General features: G+C 54.5%; 3 protein-coding genes across 3 annotated transcripts; 2 read left to right on the forward strand and 1 right to left on the reverse strand.

The window, feature by feature from the left end:
- Window positions 1-90: 90 nt before the first annotated feature.
- Window positions 91-8,211, forward strand: J3458_021983 (uncharacterized protein). Its single transcript, XM_066122865.1, has 3 exons — window positions 91-497; window positions 665-4,700; window positions 4,855-8,211. Coding segments are annotated over exons 1-3 (6,351 nt in total). The 5' UTR covers window positions 91-495; the 3' UTR covers window positions 7,168-8,211.
- On the reverse strand, window positions 7,470-9,052 carry J3458_021984 (uncharacterized protein; the record flags this gene model as incomplete). Its single annotated transcript, XM_066122866.1, has 3 exons — window positions 7,470-8,208; window positions 8,280-8,389; window positions 8,437-9,052. 3 exons carry the CDS (start codon window positions 9,050-9,052, stop codon window positions 7,666-7,668), a joined length of 1,269 nt encoding a protein of 422 aa, XP_065972087.1. The 3' UTR covers window positions 7,470-7,665.
- A 1,696-nt stretch (window positions 9,053-10,748) lies between these two features.
- J3458_021985 (uncharacterized protein) lies at window positions 10,749-13,357 on the forward strand. Its single transcript, XM_066122867.1, has 3 exons — window positions 10,749-11,190; window positions 11,244-12,459; window positions 12,529-13,357. Exons 2-3 carry the CDS (start codon window positions 11,613-11,615, stop codon window positions 12,954-12,956), a joined length of 1,275 nt encoding a protein of 424 aa, XP_065972088.1. The 5' UTR covers window positions 10,749-11,190; window positions 11,244-11,612; the 3' UTR covers window positions 12,957-13,357.
- The last annotated feature ends 5,084 nt before the right edge of the window (window positions 13,358-18,441 follow it).

Consider the following 18,441-nt stretch of genomic DNA (forward strand, 5'->3'; position numbering starts at 1 on the left):
CTTATTGCCTTGGCAATTAAGCGCCAGGACAGACACACAATTGAACATGGACGGGTTGACGGGGCGCAGCTGGGGCATCTTGCACTTTACATCCATCTTCCCATCCGACTGCCTTTTCGATAATTTCTGCTCGTCGCACGCTGCCGGCCGGTCGAAGCACCATTCAGCACATGTCAGGCGTCCCGGTTGGCCATTTTACCGCTTACTCTGCCGCGTTGACGCGCTCGCCGCCGCCCCGACTCGCGCAGTAATCCACGTCGTCTGTGTCGCCAGTCTTGTCGAGCCAAATCTCGAAGGGGTCATTTGACACCCCCCCGTGGCTGCGGTTGGTTCGCAATCCGCAGAACCGCAACCCACCACCCCCGACGCCAACCACATAGTTATCCCGAAACCCGCGGCCGCATTGAATCAACACCACCGCCTCTGCACCCGGATGCGATCGTAATCGCCCTGCTGCGCCGAGGATACCGGGCCATTTGCATGTGTACACGATAAATGTATGTGCAAGTCCCTTGTTTGTTTATATTCAGGCAAGGCTGGCCCGTTGAACTCAAAAAGCAACCGGGCTTAGTGCGGTTGACTTGGCTCGTGCATGGCCGCAAAGCTTAATCTGGAAGCTGAAAATTTTGAAATAATATGCTAAGACATCAAACCTCCCTCCCAGGGCGTCTAGGTATTCTAGGTACGATCCGGAACGCCGGTCAAGATCGCCGAGAGACAGATCTCCAGACCGCTTTGACAGAGCCTCTCAATACGGCGACAATGATCGTCGCCGCTCGTCCGCCGAAGCCCGCTCTAACACGTCAGGATTCCCGCCAAATCGCGATGGCTTTGGGGACTCCCTGCGGAGGGAGCCCCCAAGAGGCCCCAAAGCTCTTGTCGACGCCCCTAGCGGTCCCAGAGGAGGTGCGTTTGGCGGTGACTTTCGCGGTCGAGGACGAGGCAGAGGCAGAGCTTGGCCATCCAGAGACGAAAGCAGGGATCGTGGGAGGGATCGCGATATAGACTACAGGGACCGTTATCGGGACGACCGTAGTCGCGAGCGTGAGCGTGAGCGTGATCGGGAGCGTGATCGGGAGCGTGATCGGGAGCGTGATCGGGATCGGGATCGGGATCGGGACCGGGACCGGGACAGAGACCGAGATTGGAGGGAATCGCGAGACTTCAGGTCTCGCCGCTCACCCCCTCCTGGACGAGGTCGAACGCCGCCGCGAGATTTCCGCGACAGAGACAGAGATGGCCCTCTCCTACCGGATGCTGATAGATCTCGTCGTGGATCCAGAGACGGCGGTCCTCCATCGGCTGGCTCATCAAATTCTGATCCACCCTTTGGAATGCTTCCTTTTGGACGCGGCGGTGGCTTCATGCGTGGTGGACGAGGAAGGGGAAGAGGTGACTGGGCGTCGGACCGCGGGCGAGGACGAGCAACTTACGAAGATCGCGGCGATCGCTATCCCCGAAGTCGATCTCAAGAGGCTCGATGGGGTCGGGACCGGGATCGTGACGACCGTGACCGCGGCGATAGATACCCACCAGAGGCGGACATTATCAGGCGCGATCCCCGAGATGACCCCCGTGAGCGCAGTGACCGCGATCTGATACGCCCCAAGAAAGAAGGACGTCCTTCAATATCCCAAGAGACGTCTGCTCAAGGTCGTGAAGTTTCTCCGCCTCCTGTCGCACCCTCGGCCCCAGCATTTGGATCCGTTCCCAGTCGCACTGGCGGTGACGGTGTACCGGCGACAACAAGTGGTGGTGGCAAACTTCCTCCCTTGGCTCCGCGAGCTCTCACCGACCGCCCCGGATCTGCTGGAAACTCTGCGCCAATGGAGTCCTCAGCCCCTGTTAGCGGTCCGATAAGAGCGGGAAGCCATGACGGCCCTTCCACCCCTGTGGGACCTCGAGCGCATCAGCAACGGCCTTCAAGCAAACAATGGATCAACCCGGATCTCAAGAAAGCCCCCGTGTCGCCCAAGATGATGAGGCCCCAGACATTCGCACAGTCAGGTTCAGTTCCACGGCGGGATAGCAGGGAAAGCGATCATCACCATTTTGATCAAAGGAGACCTCGCAGTAGTGATGCAGACTCTGACCCTCGCGGATACGGTAATTTCGACAATAGGGCTAGATCAAATCACAGTGCCGAGCCTGGCGAAATCACGGTCAAGTCTGAATCAGAAAGGGGTTCCGTGACGCTGGAACCAACAAAGACGCCTGAAACTGGCCAGTCTCTCAAGGACGACCACCGCCCAAGCACAGCGAGTAATACCGCAATCAAGCCAGCACAGGTGATAAAACGAGCGAGAAAACGCCCCGCTATTGGTGTTGTGCGATTTTCTCTGCCTCCCAAGGCTGCACCCAAAGATCAGGATTCGGAGTCGGACGACGATGAGGACATGGCTGATTACTTCAACATGGAAATTGAAAAGACGGAAGCAGAACTTGCCAAATTACCAAAACCAAGCCTACCTACCGAAGTCGTTGCGCGGTACGCCGCTTTGTCTCATGGGTCGATGGCGCGAATATTGAACGAAAGCGAAGGTTTGACAGATGTTCTAGGACCGGTCACCGAGACCCTGGATGTCGAATTGACCAAGAGTCATGATGTAGTACCGGCACCAACCAAGGATGTTGATGCTACGGCAGCACTCATTGAAACCCCCGTAGAAGAGACGGCCCAGGTGGAAACCGAAGAAGTCGCCAAGCCCGAGGTTGTCGACACGGTTCCTGAGCCCATTACGAAGACGGAGGAGATGGACCTTGACACTCCTCGGGCTCCCTCTGTACCGGCCAGTGATGTTCAATCAAAGGATGCAGTGGCCAGCAAACCATCATCTCGCCCGGTGTCGAGGTCCGGCGCCTCTACTTCTGGTACTTCTATTCTTGCACGTGAAGGCACAAAACAGCCGTCACAACCTCCCGAATCGATCCCAGAAGCGACCGAAGCTGCCTCAAAACCTCCTAGCACTCCTTCGCAAATACCTGATGATGACGATGAAACCGAATCTGAGGACGAGGCATACTTGGACCTGAAGACGGTGCGTCGATTCATGACAACGCCGCCCATTGACAGTCTGCCCGACTACAGCTGCGACAGCTGGGTGAGAGACAAGGACTTATTGGTGACATTCGACACTGATCCCATCATTGACGAATATGTTATGGAACACCTGGACAAAATTCATCTTGAGGAATCTACCCAGCAAGAGCAAGCGCGCAAGGTTTACGCCAACAGGTATATTGACTATCTGAAGTTTACACTTTCGAGCGATCCGGCGGCTGTGAAGAGCAGGGACAAATTCTCGGTCGCGGTCCCTATGATTGAGCCCACTGGTACGGTAACGCCTGAGCCTAAACCAGAAGGGCGTAGCTCTGGCAGGAGGTTTGCTTCGGAACGTGACTTGGAGCGGGTTTTGCAAGCATCCATGCGGGAGGACGAGGAGAGGAAGGAGCGTGAGTTGAGGGCTCAAAAGGAAAAGTATCGCAGCGAAAAGGAGGCAGTAATTCCGGAGATGTACTGGGATGCCGAGGAGAGAGCAAAGGCTCAATATACGGACCGATCTGGCTACACACCGCAAGACCGTCTAGTCTCGGCATGGCACGTCCTGCCACCCCTCAACAACTTTACCGAGGAAGAGAACGAGCTGTTTGAGAAGCGCTACCTCGAGAACCCCAAGCAGTGGGGCAAGATTGCTGAAATTATACCGCATCGTGACTTTGGCACTTGCATTCAGTATTACTACCTGATGAAGAAGGATCTCAACTTGAAAGAGAAGCTCAAGAAGCAGCCTAAGCGGCGAAAGAAGGGCGGACGAGGCAAGCAGAGATCGAGTGCCTTGGTCTCGGAGCTTGGGAATGGCGACGAAGGAACCGAGGAGAGCCAAGAAACTGGCGAGAATGGAGAGCGTCGAAGACCGCGCCGTGCTGCCGCCCCAACATGGGGATTCGAGCAGCCGGCAACAGACAGCGAGAATGCAACTCCCGCCGGAACGCCTGGACGTCGCGGGGCTTCGGCAGCTGCTCGAGGAGAGCAAGGTGAGAAGGTGGACGGTCGGAGAGGTCGCAGGCGTGCCAAGGATAAGGACAAGGACAAAGACAAGGATAAGGAAAAGGACAAGGACAAGGACAAGGACAAGGACGCCAAGGCATCTAAAGCCAACCAATCCCTGTCCGTGACACCTGGAGGTGGTTCTGGAAAAGGCAGGTCTCGGTCTAGTTCCCGAGTACCAGCTGATATCCCAACCACAGGCATGCCTCCAGATGCCGGTCGCGCGCCAACAGCTGGATTCGATCAGACTGTACCTTCTGGGATTCATCCGTCGTTCCCCGTCCAGCAGCAGCAGCAGCTGCTGCAACAACAGCAACAGCAACAGCAACAGCAACAGTCTCAACAGCAACAGCAGCTGCAGCCGCAGCCGCAGCAGGCCATTCCAGGTATGGAACGGGTCAAGGCCATCCCTCCACCGTCAATCTCAGATGTTATGGCTGCTCCTTCACTGCGCCCGGAACCACCACCTCCTCCGCAGCCTGCAATAACGACATTCAATCTTGCCCAGCCTCAAACCGAGCGCAAGGCTCCGGCGCAGGCCTCAAGCTACTGGAGTGTTTCTGAATCTAATGACTTCCCGCTCCTGTTGCGATCGTTCGGCTCTGACTGGACGGCAATTGCGGCTCACATGGGGTCCAAGACAGCAGTCATGGTAAGTTTTGTTCCCCCCCCCCCCCCCCCCCCCCCCCCCCCAAATCAAAAAAGGCACATGTCGAGTTGAGAGAACTTGTGCGTGCGTGCGTTGTGCGTGTGCGTGTGTGTAGCACAAAAGACTAACAATGCGGCCCCCCTCCACCCAACAACAGGTCAAGAATTACTTTGTCCGCCAGAAGGACCAGGGCAAGACTGAATGGGATGCAATTGTGCAAGAAGCTGATGGGAAGCGGACCAGAGGGGAGAAGCGGCCTGATCCACCACTGCCCACAACGGGTGGACGAGGACGGAGATATGACAAATCGTCTGCAGTTGGCTCGACCAGGCCATTGGCTGTGGCACCGGGCATGGAAATGCACAACGAGCCAGCCCAACAGAAGATGGAGGCGACGAACCAACCTCCTCGATCCCAACCGTATCCCGGTGGCTATGGTGTACCCATTGCCCAAGCGCCGACTCAGCAGCAGCAGCAGCAACCGTCTCAGCAGCAGCATCAGCAGCATCAGCAACCTCCGCCGCCGCAGCAACCTCTGCAACAACAACAGCAGCAGCAGCAGCAGCAGCAACAGCCGCCGCCGCAGCCGCCGCCTCTCGCCATCCAGCAACACGCCGTGCCGACGCCAGCTTCCCAGGCCATGTCGCCCGGACCTCGCCCAGCCTTGCGTGCTCCTGCACAAGCCTTTGGCTTTCCCGAGCATGCGCGAGAGCGCGAGGTGGTCGCACAAGCTCACCAACGAGTCCCGTTGCCGCCCAAGGGTGGCGGTGGTGCCAACCAAGTTCCTGAACTTCGAGACCAGCGACCGCTGGCTGCTGCTCAGCCAATACCGTCCGCACATCCCGACTCGATGCTTGAACGCCAACAGAGAGAAAGGGAGCGTGAGCAGCGCGATCGCGAGCGGGAACTTGTCGCCAGGCAAGCTGAAAGACAGTCGATGCGAATAAATGCCGAAGCAGAGCTGGCACATCAGCAGCGCCATTACGAACAGCAACAGCCGCCGTACGGCCATCGCCACCAGTCCAGCATTGGCCAAGGACCTCGAGGCGAACCACTATCATTGTCACGGCCGCCTTCACAGGAGCCTTCTCGATCTGCCGCCGCCCAGCCATATCCTCCACCGCCGACGATGCATCAGCAGCCGCAGCCGCCGTCTCACGCCGTTCGTGGCATGATGGATCACCCGTCCGTTGTGCAGTCTCCTCCCCTGGGTCCGTCGTCACGGCCAATGTCTTCACTGCAGCAGCGACCACCACCCAGCCAGGTCCAGGAACCGTATGGCCATGCGCCGCCTCCTGGTCCTCCAGCACCTACGCCGTCGAGTGCGTCGAGGCCGCCGACCGAGCCCCGCAAGACTTCCAACATCATGTCTCTTTTGAATGACGATCCGCCCCCGGCATCGAAACGTGTCAGCGAAGTATCAAACGTGCCTTCTGGGCCATCAGGAACCCCTCCACCCCCAACGATGGGACGACCACCGCCTCCGGGACCTGCGCCCCCTTCACAAATGCGCCGCGAGCAAGAACCACAGTATTCTCCGTACGGGCGAGCGGCCACCAGTGCCTCAGCCATGCCATCACTCAAGCCTACCACGTATGGGGGATCGCCAGGTCAGCCTCCTCACATGGGTGTGCCGCGGTCATCCATGGGCATGGCCAACGAGCCAGTGCCTGCCGACAGAGATGCCTACTACAGAGGACATGCCGCATACCAAACTGGACACCACAGCGGAAACAACTCTCCTCAGACCTCGCACCGATACCCTCCTCCCCAGGCACAACCTCAATACCCGCCTCAAGGCGGTTACGCATCATACGGCCCTGGCGCACAACCCACCCACGCCGCCTCGCCGCCGCCACCCCAGTACGGTGGACACGGTTCGGCCTCGAGATCGCGAGAAGTTCCACCTTCCGGCCGAGACAACGCCTGGCCTCAGCAACCGACTTCCTCCAGCGCCTGGCCATCTCAGCCCTCCAAACCCTCACAGGGCCCTCCGCCTCAACAGCAATGGGGCCCTCCGCATCCTTCATCGACATCCAAGCCATCCACTCCCGCTCAGGCATGGGCATCTGCCCCTCCTCCCCAGCACGTCGGCATGAGAGACGACCGCGGCGCCCCCGTGTACGCCTCAAGCTCACAACCACCCCAGCACTCGATGCAGAGTCGATACCCGCCGCCTGGACCTCGCGGGCCCGAGCCTGTGCCCCCGGCACCAGCCCAAGGGTACCCGCGGTATGCGTCAACGCCAGGTCCGGGGCCCAGAGACCCGAGAGAGCACCCGCGTAGCTACACGCCGGGATATGATTCCCGTGGCCCACCGCCTGGAAGCGGCTATCCCGCGCCTGATCCTCGGGAGATGCAGATGCGCGATGTTAGAGATCCAAGAGACCCCAGGGACCCAAGGGACGTTATGGGAAGGGGCTTGCGGCCGCACGAGTATGAGAGGCATCCGGACCGGTATGGGCGCTAAGGTTTCAGTTTTTTTCTTCTTTTCCTTTGTTCGGTCCATGACGGGCTTCATTGCTTTTTGCCTAGTATATATGATGTATGTGTAGTGGCGTCGGTAGTTTCGGCTTTTGTATAGGCGTGGTTGAATACAGGTACGGCACCTGAATGCCCTGTGTACCGTCATGATATGTAGTCCCAAGACGATTTTTATCAGTCCCTTTTCTGGGGTGTTGCTACTGGCTGGGGCTGTTGCTAGTCCTAGTCGAAAAGGGAGTAGACATAGAATTCTACTATCCTTCTGCTACCCTGTCAGTCTGGGCAGGGCATCCGACGAAGTGGGGGAACGTGGTCTTTCTCGCCTGCAGACGAGCTAACTAGAGACTATCATGTTGGTCTCTTACATCCTGTGATCTACTCCATACATGCATGGCATTGGTTACATTTCCAAATTTTTGGCCAAATTGTTTTACACGGATATATAATCGCCCACAAACACGTATCCAACAAGGCTTGATAACGCTCAGTGGTCCTCCTGCCCACTCAAAATATCCATCTCCCCGTCGTTGATCAACCTCACCAGTCTCTCAATCTCGCCTACATCCCCATTGACCTCTTCCACGCCCACGCCCACCGTCTCCCCCACCGCTTCTATCATGACATTCAAATTGTGCTCACGCTCCCTTAGCTTGTCGACCTCGCGGGCTAGAAGGCACAGTTTCTCGTGCCTGGCGTCGCATTCCGCGTCTAAACGGCACATGTAGTCCTCCAAATAGGCGTATATGTCCTCCCTCTCGCTGTGCTCCTCCCTGTCTGCTTCTGTGCGCAGCGGGTGGCGTCTGCGCATGACTTTGCCTGCGTGTGCGGCGATACTGTCTAGTGTTTCCTGGAGGGTGGATATCTGGTCGTGCAGGCGGCTGCGGGTGCGGGTAAGTTGCGATATGTGTGGTTCTGAAGAGTCGAGAAAGGAGGCGCGGCGGCTGACGGCGCTGGTGTATTGGGAGAGGGGGACGGTGTGGATTACAGGCGGCGCGAGGGGGTGGGTGAGCGCGGCTTGGACTTGGGGCTGGTTAACCCGTCAGCGGCTTTTTGATACAGTTTGCGTTTTTTTGGGGTTCGGGCAGGTAGTTGACGAACGAGCGTGAGGGTATATACTTTGTTCGGGAGGCGGTGGGACATGGCCGTGTTGGCGGGCGCGGCGTGGAGTGACAGTTTACGCTGCCACGAGCGGATTTCGTGGTGTTTATCTACTTTGTTAGTGGCTTGGGTTGTTGAGCGTCGTTCTTGAACTCACCGGATGAGATGGACGGACAGGATGCCGTGGTTGAGTCGTCGGGTACCAAGTCGATGTGTTCGTGAGCAGCATGTAGGCCAGCCGTTTCAACATGGCACATGCCGCAGTTGTCTGTACCTTGGCGAGTATTATTTTGGCCTCTCGCACAACCGGTGGTCCATAAGCGGTATGTGTCTGGTGATATCCTGCCCGAGTCCTCGCCGTCTGACACATAGGGGTCTGTACGGTCGGCTCCGTCCTTGATAAATGCAGCAGTTGACTCACCTCGAGGTTCTGTATGGACGTCTCCGCCGTTATGGTAACCAGAGAAGCTACAGTCTGCTTGGGAATACTGTGCTGCGAAGTTGTTCTCGGATTCCGCACGCGATGTTGGTCCGGCAGCTCCATGTATCCTCGGCTCGTCACCCCATCGAGTTGTAGCTTCATCACTCGGACGAGGCACTGAAAACACCCTCCTATTCCCATTATTATCTCCAACAGTACGTGTCGAGTTCAGATCCTGCGCCTCCAACTTCCAGAGCAACAAAGAGCAGTCACTTTCTGGCGCACAGCTTCTATGGTGGCCTTTCAACCACGCATACAAATTTGTCTTTTCTCCATGACTGCTTCCGATCATGGCGTTGTAAGCAAACAGGGTGGAGTCTGTTATTTGCCAGTTTCTTGCTTTGCATCTACTACCATCATTGCAGTGCTGGTCTTTTGGGACCCGACATTCTGGTACTTTTGGTCGCGCTTGGGGGGAATTGAGATGGCTCTGGGGACAGAGCAGGCTCTTTGGGGTCTCCCTTGCATTGACAAGCTTTGTCCTGGTTCTTGAACGCAATATATCATCTTCTGTATTCGTTAGAGGCGTTTCAAAGAGAGTTATGCAGTAACGAACCTAGCTTAGTATAAGATTCCGGAGGGACTGACACATGTTGCACATCCACCGTTCTCCGTGGACCCTCCCTTATAATAGCATTCTCCTCGGAAGGTATCGGTATGTCTAGAAGATCAGCATAGATAACCCCTAAGTTGAAGGTTCTTACCTGTGATGTTACTCTGTACAGAGCACGACGTGAAAAACGTATCTTCAGAGGCTAGTACTGTACGTCAGTATTAGCCAAAACCGCTGACAATACACTCACTCTCTTTCCTCCAATCCTCGTCCTGCGATACTTCTTTTTTGGATGTCGTGCGCCCCCATTCATCCACTTGCTCCCTCCAGCAGGTCTTTTTGCTCCGTCGGCGATGGGAAAGCGAGCCGTGGAAGAAGTCACGAATGGTGACGCGTGCGGCGCTTAGGGATCTAGAAAACATTGCAATTGAACCATATGAAGGCGACTGTCGGTGCATCGAGGGACAAATCGGTTGAAATAAGGCATAGAAGGCGACCGCAGGTGAAGATGGATCAGTTTTGTTTATTTACATGTAGACGGTATGTCTTGACAGCTGGCGACGGGTCTGGCAACTGACGGCAGATCTTTTCAGGCACTGCGAGGATAGGCTGTCCTTTTCACGGCTCATGGAAATGGAGAGACCAGAGATAGGAAATGTATTGTATATTAGTGTGCCACGTCGTATTGTTGATATGCTAGTTCCCTCGGGACTGGCCTGTGTTACCGGTTTGCCATAGTCTCAATACAGAGTAGTTGCCGCAAAGGTTGTACAGTTCGTGCGAGTCGAATAGACAGTTTCATTTAGAGGGACGTTTGTGTAACCATATTCTTGTTTCACGGACTCCAACACCATCTCCGGCCAAGACACGCACCTGGGGATATTGACACGTGCCTTGTCGGGCCCAGGACACAGATGGGAAATTCAACATCAACTTGGACTCATGACACATGTGATTGGCGTATCAAATGACCGCGGCAGATTCTACGACTGTGCCATTGACTGGATTGGCAGCAGGGATGGTGGAGGTCGGCCCTCAAGAATTGGAAAGACAAGGACTGATAATCAAAATCTCCTATGAAATTATGATGCTGACTGTAGACCTTGACGCGTGGCCCAATTGCCCTCATCAACGTCGTCGTCGCAGTCGGGATAGCGGAAGGGTGAGAGTAGATGCATGAACGGCGGCATAGAGAACCAAGGAAGGAAGTCTGAGCGGTTTGTCTTGTTCCCGTCTTGTGGGCTCCACGCAATACAAATATTAGAACCAGACACCTGTGCACAGGCCTTGGCTTGGAAAGGCGACATTTGGGTGTACTACGTACTGCAACTACAGTGTACACCCAATCCGGAGTGTAGACCGGGATTCAACAGAATCTGTTGGCTGCAACTGGGAGTTTTACCTGGCGAGCGCTTCCACTCGCTTTTATGCATTTGGGGATTATTCAAGTCCCGAGGAAGGGGTCCATATGCCAGCGCGGCCCAACCTGGCTCGCAATCCACCGTTTTCCCGCACTCATCAAGTCTTTTTTTGTAGCACAGACTGCAAAGATTCATTCATCTCGATCCTTTCATGCATCGCAGCTGTACTGTCGACTGTGGATCATTGCATTGTAACTCGTCGGCGTTGCCATCCGGTCATTCCCCCCTGGGCCCTGGCGGCGCACCTTGGCAACTTTGACCTTCTGTGAAACCTACAGGCCAGGATGGTGTCACAGCTCTTCTGCATGTTCTCCATGCGTCTCTGTACGACTACGTTACCATTCGACCACTACGCGGATGGATGATTTCGTTGATAATGCCCTAATGGTCTCATCCCATCGGTGCACCGGAGCAGCGCCCAAGACTTGCAAACACTTTTCCCTTCTCCATCATGATGTAACGACACACTGGGGATAAATGCGCGACAAGTAGCTGACATTGACAAGCAGGCACGCAAACCCGCAGGGGCCAATCTGCAGTCTTCCGCTGCTCAAAGAAACGGCGCTCATGGCTCCCCGTGCCCCGAGTAACTAGCCAGCAACCAACCAACTTGCCAGGAGAGGGCTACACGCAATGAGCCACAAAAAAATCGAATATGCAATTTAACTCATGCCATGAGGAGGGTGAAGCATCCAAAGCGGCCTGCCAATATGAGGTGGTTTGGGACCTCGGCGTCTAGGCATTCATCATGAGCGTCGTCGCGCTCCAACCACCTCCTGCGGCACCGCACCCAGCGGTCGAGCCCAAGAGCTGTCTTGATTCCCTTCTCTCCCGCCATCTGGCCTCTACTCCTCGTCTCTATCCACCTCTCAGCAGAAATGAATCTCCTCTTGGTCATCCTCTCTACGGTCAGCATCATCATAGCCAGGAACCTCGATACCTTGGACCCTTGCATCCTCTCTTGCATGCTCCAAGTTCTACCCTTGGTTGGATGCAGAGGGAACGACGACGAAGTCGTTTTATGCAGTTGCAAGATTATAGAAAGGTACCAAATCGTCGGCAACATTGTAGATTGTACGGAAAAAACTTGCAATATTGGGTTAAAGGACTTCCCCCAGGTTCTGAAGAATAGCCAGAGTTGTTTGGATGCCTTCGGGCCCTCTACGGGGGTACCCTCCGTAGCTCTACCAAGTTACATTTCTACTGTCGGAGCATTCAGTTCATCTAGCTCGACCAGCAGTCCAGTCTCGAATACTCCAGATCCGCCGAGTAATAGTATTTTTGGGACCAGTACCCCGACCTCGGCGACTGTTCCAAGCAGCGACCTCAGCAATACTCCAGCTAGCGCTACTTCAACCGGCACTCCAAATTCTACTCCAAATGGCAGCGAAGGCACTCCCCCAACGAGGACTCCTACACGCACTTCGTTAGCCACCCCGATTCACACTCTACTCAGCACTGTTATCAGCAATGCCCCGATAGGTGGTCAAACCGATGGTCTGACGGCTACTCCCACGGCCTCTCCAGCGCCTCCTTCAGATGGTCCAGGTTTATCCCCCGCCGTCATCGCAACCATTGTCGTCTCTACTGTGACGGTAATCGGCGTGCCCTTGTGGCTGATACGATGCTACCGATGGCGCAAATCACGAGCGACGTCTCCCGTGGAAGGAAACGCCCCGCCAAAACGCAACGAGTCTGTTGTCATGGGGTATACTGAGCTACTAGGTATGTCTATGTGGCTAGATACACGAATACCGATGTCAATGGGTGGACAAGATGGCTAAACCAAGATAGGTTCGACGCAGATGAGGCACGAAATGCTGTCACACACGCCGCCAAACGCCCCATTGCCGCTGTACATTAACACGATAGCCGAGATTGATTCAGACCCCCTCCGAAAGACACCAGAAGTGTCTCCCGAGGACGTATCTCCGGAGGATGCCATCAGCCAAGCAATGTCGTTCAGTACAACGACGGCCGTCTCTCGTCCAGAGCCGCCGCAAGCCGCGGACGAGGAAGAGGCCCATACAGAGGCGGCCGAGGACTCTTCAGGGGCCGCAGCGGATGCGGAGGCAGAGCTAGAAATGCTTCGGAACAGACAAAAGGAGCTGGAAAGGAAGAGGCAATACCTTCAAAAAATTCAGGAGATTGACGAGGAGGAGGCGCGGCTTCAGGAACGGATTGACGAGCTGCAGCAGCAATATCAACCGCCTGAGAAATAATTTTTCAGAATCTGGAACGCGAATTTATGTCCGCTTTGTGTTATTATCCAATTGTTTTTATTTTCGGGGGGTTCCCTCATGGGCCATAGGCTTGAGCAGTTTCTCGTGGATGGGGGGAGGAGGAGAGCGGAGACGAGATATTTTACACATATCCATGTAACATAAGCGCATAAAGCGTACCATATATGAACATAATAATGGTGGCAGATAAGAAGTAGTTTTGCAAAGTACATGTCTGTATCCGTTTTGGGAGCATGTTCAAGCGTTCTCTGGGCGTGTTTCGAGCACTCACCTAAAATGGCCAGCGACTCGTATGTGAATGACTTACAGCGGGGGGTGGGGGCATAAGTATTTGAACCCACCCACCGTAGTACTGTCTGGCAATCCTATTTAACCCTAACTAATTAGGATTTATCTGGCGTTTTGTCGAGCCCCTTCTTCTACATCCACTCAACTTCAAATTGATATAGCTCAACTTCCAAAAAACCAGACATCAACAATCCAAATCTTTGCACTCCTGGCTCATGGGCTCCCACCACAGCTGCCCATTGCCCTCCGCTTTACGGAGTATTTTTCCAGCCGTTCCTCATCCTATGAGCACCATGGCCAGAGAGCCTGAACCAGTCACGAATGACCCTGCGAACGACACGGGTCGCTAAACATGGCGGGTCGGCCATCTTCTTCAAGCCTCGAGGATTCTGGGGTTTGGAAATGCCCTCGCTGAGCAGAGATATGGAGAGCTTGTTTTGATTTATTACGGGGATCCTGCATGGCTACCGCCATAGAGTCACTTTGTTTTCCTGCGACGTCAGCATCAAACTATTACCCGCACTGGGAAGCGCCTTGCAGAACGGATCAGCACCGAGAGCCAGCACGGGGTGCAAGCCCGGCAAACAATGAGGCATGGAGTCGCCATTGTCACCATGTCCGCGCTCGCATCTTGCCGAGAGCGAAGACCTCCTTCAGCCGGTGATCATCGCCCAAGGGTGAAATGACAGATCTAAACGATCTGTCAACGGCACGTCAAACAGCACCGAAAAAAAAACACTGAGCCCTTTCCGTTTTCTACTCAGGGGGGATTATCACAAAAACAAGACAGCATGCAACCCAAAACAAATGAGCGCGTGTGGCACTGTTGCGCTCTCGCTTGTTCCCTTGTGCCGCAGACACCCCCATTAATGGAGGCAAAAAAGGAACCAAACCCAGGCAGGGGCAGATGAGCCGATTCCAAAACTGCGGCTTTGTTCGTTTTTTACAGTCATAGTTTTCGACATATGATATTATTCTTTCGTTTGGTTCTTCGTCTAAATGTTGAAACGTCGTTAGAAGTCGATGGTCTGGGCCTACCTGAGCGGACTTGAGCCGTGATTCCGATTTTGAAGCCAGCACCACCGCGCGGTATATCATCACAAGACCACACACCTGTCACCACCTGAACCACCTGAACGTTATTCGAAATTTTGACAAAGGCCGTCGAGAGAAGTGCGGGTAGGAAATCATCAACTTGCGCAGCGATAACCGCCAAATGTGGCCAGACATGGGCTCTTGGTCTTTGATGAAGACCGTCTACGCGACGTGAGACACAACAAAAGAAGACGAATCGGACTTGCTCGAGGCCATTCATGCATCAAATAACCCGCAAAAATGGTGCTAAAACATTCCAGCGTCTATGATCGCCGACATGGCCTCGTGGGCTGTGAATGAAGAAATGAATAGAAGTTGCCAGTCTGGCATCCTCTAGCCTCGGCTCGATTCAATTCAGTTCGTCAACAACGACTGGTACTTTGAATTTCTTTCTCCGGATACATCAGTCAGTCAGCCGACATGCGCTACATTTTTGCTCTCCTGCCTTTCGCTGTCGCGGCATTCCCTCGTACCAATGAGCTCACTGAAGTCTGCAAGGTAACTCTCAGAGGCACATCCTCCTTTACCAGCCAGATACTAATGCGACTCAATTTCACAGGGCAAACCAGCCGGTAGTTATTGCTCCTTTCTAGTGGATAACTGCTTAGCACATGGAAGTAAGTATAGTTATCTATCAGCCTTGTAAGATGGCTCTTGGCTAACAGCTGCAAAGGATGCAATTCTGGTATATGCGACGTCAAGGCCTGCGACAAAATTGACCGCCATGCCATGGACTCCCGAGACTTGACGGAGAATCGGTAACCCAAGCGTGGTCCGCATACCACTGTTCATGAAGGGGGGTGGCAACTATGTCCCTGCTGGAATTGCTTGGACTGGCTTCCAATCGTACAGCGCAATGCGCAGGGAGAAAAGAGTCCGAAGCAAGATGACTACTTGGCCCTTTGTCTCTTTTTATACTCTGGCATCATGTAATGCAGTAAAAGTGCAACACGGCCTAGTCGCCTCTGTTCTTCCCTACATTTCCCTTTCCGTCAAGTTGTGTTACTGTTGAACCTTGAAAAGCAGGAAGCTACGTTTAGGTATTTGCTCCGTACAGGAGGCCCTGTATCATGTACTGGGTCGATCAAGTGCGTGAGCAAGAGTAGCTTTGAATGTCAGTGCTCTAGTGCACTTGCGTCGACAATATGAAAGAGAGGAATTACCCAGTATTCACTCCTTGACTTAAATGGCCAAAAGACAAGCGACGGATCCCTGAGCTACCTATCTGCCTATCTAGGTACGCAGAAAGAAGAAGCATAGTCAGTACGTTATTCCAACCCCGGGACACAAAGCAGCCGCCTGACTATCCAGCTCAACATTACGGGAAGAAGTAGTCATAAAGCACAAGTTATCTTCTATTATTAATAACATGGCACCACGCTTATAGTCAGTCCTCAACCGGCTCCCCCAGTCCTAAAGTCTGGCTAACATTCATAGCAGCACTACATGTCGACAGTGTAAGCCGCAAACATAGGTCAATTCCCGAGGATGGCCACGATGTGGGAGATACCTGGGCCCAGGGACATGGTGCAATGCAGGAACTGACATGAGGCTGCCTCGCAAGAGTGGCGCCAACGTGTGTGACCGCACCTCTGTGGCCATTTGTTGCTGCTTTCAGAAGGAGACGTGATTCCTGCTCGTCACAAGGGTAATCATCCCAATTGTCCTATTCCATCATGCTGGGCCATGCTGCAGAAACCCCGATACCTGCCTTGCACCATCACCAGGTAGGGGTAGAGACACGTAAGTCGAATATGGCCTCGTAGCAGACCATCTGCTCTGAGACAGGGTTGGTAGCTTTCGTCGGACATGGCTACAATGTTCGTAACCACATGAATGGCAAGATACGCGGCCCATCTCCCCAATAGGAAAGACTTTCTGAGGCCATTATCCCATTACGACGAGTATATAACAGGCACACTACTCGAGGCTTGTGTTGAGTATTTTCCCGTCATGTTATGTCGGCGGACTTGCCAGTTATACACCTCTTTTACAAGCGGCGGCCTCTTTCACGCAAGCTTATGAAGATGTCGGCACCAAGTAATAGACCCGTATCGGCCGGATACACCGAACTAGTTTCCGGTAACGGTAGCGTGAAACCTCCATGTCTACGGTGAAGAAAGTCGTTAATAGGTTGGAGACAGGTGACTTTGGAGACATGTTCTGGCCCGTCGACGAAGCCGCAAAGAATTGCGGAAGCTCGGTGGGAGTCGAGAATGGATCAGCTGGTCCGGACAACACAGAGAGCCAGGTGAAGGATGGACTACACGGGGGTGAGACGGAGGGATCCTACAGCAAGGGCAAACAGTGAAAATATGCGCCTTGTATGGAGGAATAGTTGCACGTGGTTTTCGCGCTTGTTCCTGGGACAAGGCCGGGCTTGTTGCTGAATATGGGACGGGAAGGCTCTTCAGACTTGTATCTTTGAAAAAAGAGGAAATAAGAGGACATTGCAATTTTCGTCGGATTAAGCATCCCAAAGTAAAATTTCGTGGAATGTTTTGTCCAGGTTGGGTTGGGGGGAGATGCTGGAAGTGTTGCCTCCGCGGCTCAGTCTTTTGCCCGATTATCATAGATGATGACGAGTGATCTGCTGCAAGAGCCTCGAGGAGAAGATCAAAGTACCGGGTCTCGGGAAGCCCAGGTGCCAAAGTCCAGGCCAATTCTTCGTTTCCCCCATGTACTGCTGAGCACACCGCTCGCTTTTTGGAGGGGGGCGAGGTTAGAGCTGGAACCCGGAACACAACACATCAGCACTGCAGGCCCGTCCCAGGGTCAAACGGCGTTGTATGGCGAGGCCATTTAACCCCCCAGGCTGTGCCCGTCTGTCAGGCAAGCCTCACCTACCTCGGCGTTATGGAGGGACTCGATGGCAGACGTGGGTGTGCAGCATGAGCCGACTTCAAAAACACCACGGTCCTTCTCGCCATCCCGCCACCTGGACTCTTCCCTCTTGGACCTCGCCCACCCGGAGCCATCGCTTGCGGCGCCGGAAGAGGCAGTGGAGGCAGGCGCGCACTTTCTCCGGCCTTGAGACTACTTTTTATGAAGTGCCAGTGAGTCACTACAAAAGGTCTCCTATCATTTGCTGGCCTCGGTTCGATGCTAATCCAGCGTACGGAGCAGCTCGTACCAGGTTTAGCAAGTACCGGCTCCTTCACGGGGGCAGGCCTTGAAATACCCGTCTGGCAGCCGCGCGGGTGTAGACTCGCGCTCGGCCCATTCAGGGATTCCATCATGATTGTCTGATAGCGCAGCGCGAGCCTGCCGTTGCAGGTGAGAGAGCCGCCCAGGTGAGAGAGGCGGCTCTCTCATATACTGGGGGGAACACAGGGGCAATTCTGCTCGCGACTGTGGCTTTGATCATCTGCCGGTTTTTGGAGAGTCCTTGAGCTTGGGCGTGGTCGCTGGTTCCGGCCCAGAGTGGCAGGTCAATCAATCCTACTTGCAATCCGTCCGAAGCGATTGTATTGATCCTGCTCGACTGTCCGTCTGCTACCACGTGCCCTCTGAGCCGCTGATTGTCCACAGCCAGGGATGTCATGCCGCTGCTGCAAGCGCTTATACCATCTTCACCCACCTCTTCACCATGGTCCCCGGACCGACCACCCTTCGCGTCCACACAGTCTCAAAATCAAGCCCCGACATATCAGCTCTCAGGGCCCGCACCGTCACGCCTCTCGGAAACTACATCGATTCCCGCTAGAAATCAAGAGGGGCTTGGCGCCGGGCTTGTCACGACCAACTCCTCTGTCGGGAGTCGGGGCAAATATCCCTGCGAGTTCGAACGTAATCACGGCCGGTTTGTATCGTGACCGAGCCAGGCACTGTTGGCATATTGACGCACAAGATGTCGAAGTGCGTTCCAGCTGTGAGAAGAGAAGGGTCTCTTCATCCAAGGCCATGCCAGGCTTCTGCTGGTCCATAATTTGGGACAACCGAGCGACTCTTCCTTCTACAAATTGCCTTGCTGTCTGGACCACACGATGCTGTTCCGCAAGACAGTCGCTCAAGGTTGCGATGTTTTGTGCTATATTATTCAATTGCTCGTGCATAGCAACGAGACTACCCAACTGTATGG

The sequence above is a fragment of the Metarhizium acridum genome, assembly GCF_019434415.1.
Source record: "Metarhizium acridum strain ARSEF 324 chromosome Unknown scaffold_587, whole genome shotgun sequence".
Classification (NCBI taxonomy): domain Eukaryota; kingdom Fungi; phylum Ascomycota; class Sordariomycetes; order Hypocreales; family Clavicipitaceae; genus Metarhizium; species Metarhizium acridum.